The 4732-nt window shown below is 34.3% G+C and overlaps 1 protein-coding gene across 1 annotated transcript; it reads right to left on the bottom strand.

The window, feature by feature from the left end:
* Positions 1-2025: 2025 nt before the first annotated feature.
* Positions 2026-2370, bottom strand: LOC109828538 (glutathione S-transferase U7-like). The gene has a single exon (XM_020395508.1). It carries the CDS (start codon positions 2368-2370, stop codon positions 2026-2028), a length of 345 nt encoding a protein of 114 aa, XP_020251097.1.
* Positions 2371-4732: the final 2362 nt, after the last annotated feature.

The following is a 4732-nucleotide window of genomic DNA, read 5'->3' as shown; positions in this document are numbered from 1 at the left end:
TATATATATATATATATATATGTGTGTGTGTGTGTGTGTGTGTGTGTGTGTGTGTGTGTGTGTGTATGTATATATATATGTATGTATATGTATGTGTATATGTATGTGTATGTGTATATATGTAATTATGTATGTATATAGATATATATGTATATGTACATGTGTGTGTATGTATATAGAGAAATGGCAAAAACTGACTTGCAATTAATTACTATGAGACATTATCAATAAGAATTGACATAAGAACGCACAAGTAATTCTGGGTAAAATCTAATGGGTAACACAATTTTATCATTTGATATATTAAGCATATAATCCTGAACTAACATGATATTTGAAAGCATATTCTTCTGGAAAGAATTGAAAGCAAATTCTTCTTCAATTATGTGGCATTCGGGCCTTCGAATAGAAAGGCTCCCTATTTAATTTTTCTAGATAATTTGGAATGTTTAATATCCCAAAAATTAAATAGATTCAAGCTTTCTTTTGAGGCAATCAAACAAACAAATTTCTATTATACAGTAAATAGGAGCAATGTAGTGTTAAGTTAGAAAAAAATTAAATGATCACTCTTCCTAAGATATTTTAAATTAAGTTACTTGTAAAATAGGAACAAATAGATAAATCTACATCAATAATTATTTAGAATCTTCTAAGAATACTTTATGAGAATATTTTGGGAGTGAGATGCAGTCATAGTAAGCGGAAGATAAATCTACTTCAAAAATTATTTAGAATCTTCTAAGAATACTTTATGAGAATATTTTGGGAGTGAGATGCAGTCATAGTAAGCAGAAGATGTTCAGATTTTATGTAAGTGGATATTTTCTTTTATTCTTCTGCGCATTAAACTTTGGTCTATATCCCCTCCAAAAAAAAAAAACACTTTGGTCTATATAAGGAGGACTTCTTTTATATATTGTTGGTTTATTTAAGAGAATAGTATTTGAGCTTTATCTCAACCATTCATCCTTCTATAGAGAGAGTTCAACATAAAAAGACCTCTTAGTTTTTATGGATTTATCCATCTTAAGTGCCTTCAAATTTACTGCCCGTCAGTGCAATATTTGTAGAGATACCTAGTTGGATAGTGCTCAGTTGCTGGATAAATCAGATTGGATATGAAAAGATTTCTATTAATTTTTTCAACATAATATAGAGTTTACATTCGCTTTATTTATTATCCTCTGTCACCATTTGTTCATATCATATGCTTATTTACTTGTATAGCTTTACCTTTAAACTGCAGGTGCTTTTGCAACCTGCAAGGACTTTTTTCTAGCTTGGAAGTAAGCAAGCAATCTATTTCTATCAGGCAAGCTATTCTTAACAACATCACAGCTTAAAAATTCCTGAGTCCACTTCCATAAGTTGGGAAAGTTTTCTTCATTGAGCAGATCAATATCAGCCATCTCTTGGAGTACTCCAATCCAGAAAGCAACATAATTTGCTGCAATGTCTACCAACCCGATGGTATGTCCTCCAAAAAATCTTTTACCTTTAATTTCTCTTTCAAGGATGCTAATGTTTTGCTTTGTTTGTTCCATTGAGTTCTTGTAGTCTCCGTCCTCCCAAAATAACATCCGGAACGCTGGAACACACTACAGTAAGTAAAGAATTAGATGCTGGAGTTCTAGACCATTATATTTAAGAAAGGTTTAAATTAACTATATATTTCATGAATATATCAATAAACTTAACATCAGTGTGATTTCTAATAAATAAATGGCATCACAAAACAAATGCAACATCGGTGATTAAGAACAAAGAAAGAAAACCAGTCATAAATCCAAGGTGTTTTGGATAGACTCCTTGTACTATTGCCCAATTGCAGATAGACCCCTAGTAGTTCTGTTGTTGCACCTTCTGAGTGAAAGTAGGCGATTCTTTTACTCTCAGAGAAAGAGAAATTGTTTTTGTCAAATATACATCTTGAGGGTAAAAGGGTCACAAATTTCACTTAGGCTATCCACAACAGTACAACTACAGCTGGTCCATCCTCAATTGGACGATGGTACAGGGGGTCTATCTGCGACTAACCCATAAATCCATATACACCTTCTCATCAATGAACTTTGCTAGGAAACGTGCATGTGCTCTTTCATATGGATCCTTAGGTAGCAAAGGATACACATCCCACGTTTCCTCAATGTATTCAAGGATAACGAGAGATCCTACAATTGATTTTCCTTTGTGCACGAGAGTGGGGACTTCTTGATATATGGGATTATATTTAAGAAGCATAGCACTCTTTTTTGAAAGGTCTTCTTCAATATAATCATAGAGTACTTCTTTGAGCTTCAACGCAAGATCTATTCGACGGCTGAAAGGGATCGACCAATATCCCAAAAGCTTCACTTCTGCAGCCATTTGCTGCTTGTGACACTATCACCATTTCACAATATCTCCTACTTATATTGTTTGTCTAAATGTATAAATAAATGGTAAAACAAAAATATTTTCAACTTTCTTACCGATACAAGTAGTTATCTAAACATGCAATTCTCTCTTAAGGCGTCTGTTATCAGAAGCAAAATTACAATATGGAATTTATAAGTGGTTGAGCCCTCTTAACTGTCAAAATTTCTAAATAATAACAAATTTATGTTAGATTCACCAAGTGAATTGTTCTATATATATCTTTCTTATTTGTTTGGAAGCATATCTAGATATGTAATTTATTAAGGGGAAAATTCAAATCCCATTGCTTATAGCTCCACTTTGAGAGAAACTAATTCTTGGAGAACTTTACAAAAAGCCAAATAAGTGTAGTAGCTTCTAAACAAAATTAAAATTTGAAAGTTATCAACCTTTTTGTGATCAGTCCTAACCTTCTTGTATGCATCGTTCAAAGGAATTCGATATCCTTACCTGTGGATGCAATGTCCACTACAGACAAACTATTAGTTCCTGGCAACTTTTTCTCAAGATTCCTTAAAGTAGCTAGAATTTGAATTGTCATTTAATTAACCATTTAAGTTAGATTGTCTGAACCTACTAAGGTCATTGTCGTCTGACCGCTGAATATCTCTTTGTGGGTTAAATACTAATCAACCCACTTAATTCAAACTCTTGCTTGAACTGAAGATTCCCAAAGTACGCTTCAAACTGAAATAAAATGTGAATTGTTCTCTGGCTATTTAAAGGTAGTCTTTGTGGATTAGTCCAAACTTAGTTTAGACCTTCTAACCACTTAATACACACTCTTTTAGGATTATTCCTAATTATCTCCATTTAATTCAAAAGAATGATATCTTTCACTTGATGAGGTTATGAGGTCTAACGCAAAGAGCAGGGTGGACAAACTCCTAAAATCCAAAGGTCAGATAATGACAAAATTTCCCCTATCCTATGACATGACTGAATTAGAATGAAACAGAAGATAACAAAAATATTGTTTTTTTCCTTGCATGAAGGCTAGATTTTATTCAATAGTAAAAGTGAAACAAAGATATACAAACTCCACCGAAAATGTGATGCCCCACTAATAATCCCACATTGGGAAATTAATAGTGTTTAAACGAGTCTGGAAAGTCAGGTGCACCTTTGATTAGTCAATTTTGGTAATGCATTGAGCTAAACCATATGTTGCACTTAGCGGGTCCTAAGGTTTACATTGGACCAATAGGCTAGCAGGCCCACGACACTGACAAATTGCATCAGAGCAGTTAGTCAGCCAAAAGTGTGAAACTAAGTGGTATGTGGGACTAAATTCTACATTGTGCGAGTGCGGTGGGACACCTCTAGAATCCACAAGAGGCGTCATGCCATGACAAGGACGTGACATATTAAAGGTAGGGTGATTCCGATAATAGTTCCACATTAAGAAATTGGTAGACTTTTAAGAGATTTAAAAAATGACGAGTCTTGATAGATAAGTGCACAACATTGACTAGTTAATTTTGGTAGTAGATTGAGCCAAACCACGTGTTGCAGTCAATGGGTCCCAAGGCTTACATCTCGCCAATGGGCTCGTGGGTTCAAGCCATAATGGAAAAACTCTTCACTCCAAGAAAAAACTATCTGCTCTCACCAGCTATACAAAACAAATCTACTCTGTTCTAGTAGTGTAACTTATAAAACACCATAAGTTTTCATGTAACGGGGAATCTATAATTTATTACTTAATAGCAGTTGCTACCGTGCATTTTTCTTAATATAATCATATGGACATAGAAGGGAGAAGCAATAAATAAAATCCTATACGTTCTTATTTTAGTTCGTCTTTAACAAATGTTTGTGTGTATATAAAAGCTCGATGCTTTAAAGAAATTGTTAGAAAAATGGCTAAAGAAGTGAAGGTTTTAGGATCATGGTCATGTCCCTTCACTTACCAAGTAGAGCTTGCTCTCAACCTCAAGGGAGCCCATTGATTCTCAAGTCTAATCCCCTTATTCCAATCTTCATGAAGGATATTCCTATTCTTGTGCACAATGGGAAATCAATAGCCGAGTCACTAATTATCCTTGAATACATTCAAGATACTGTTGCCTGCAGCCTTGTTTGACTTAGCCAGCCACCCCCGCCTTACATTTTTTGAGAAATGCAATCGGTGGCCGAAAGGAGTCTGCAAAGTTTGACAAATTAAAGTGGTGGCGGGTCCCACCAACTAAAATATTATTAGTGGCGGATCCCACCAATAATATTTTATTTGTGCATAGTATTTTCCAAACACTATAAATAGGGCCTTAACCTCTTAAGAAAATCTCATCCCAGAAACAACTCCTCTCAT

This window comes from Asparagus officinalis, unplaced genomic scaffold, assembly GCF_001876935.1.
Source record: "Asparagus officinalis unplaced genomic scaffold, Aspof.V1 AsparagusV1_Un2259, whole genome shotgun sequence".
In the NCBI taxonomy this organism is placed as follows: Eukaryota; Viridiplantae; Streptophyta; class Magnoliopsida; order Asparagales; family Asparagaceae; genus Asparagus; species Asparagus officinalis.
The sequence above is the reverse complement of the archived record's forward strand: the minus strand, read 5'-3'. Positions and strand labels throughout refer to the sequence as shown.

What these genes read in the sequence shown, in the direction of transcription:
- LOC109828538 (XM_020395508.1), bottom strand. Translation starts at nt 2,370, where the DNA reads ATGGCTGCAGAAGTGAAGCTTTTGGGATATTGGTCGATCCCTTTCAGC.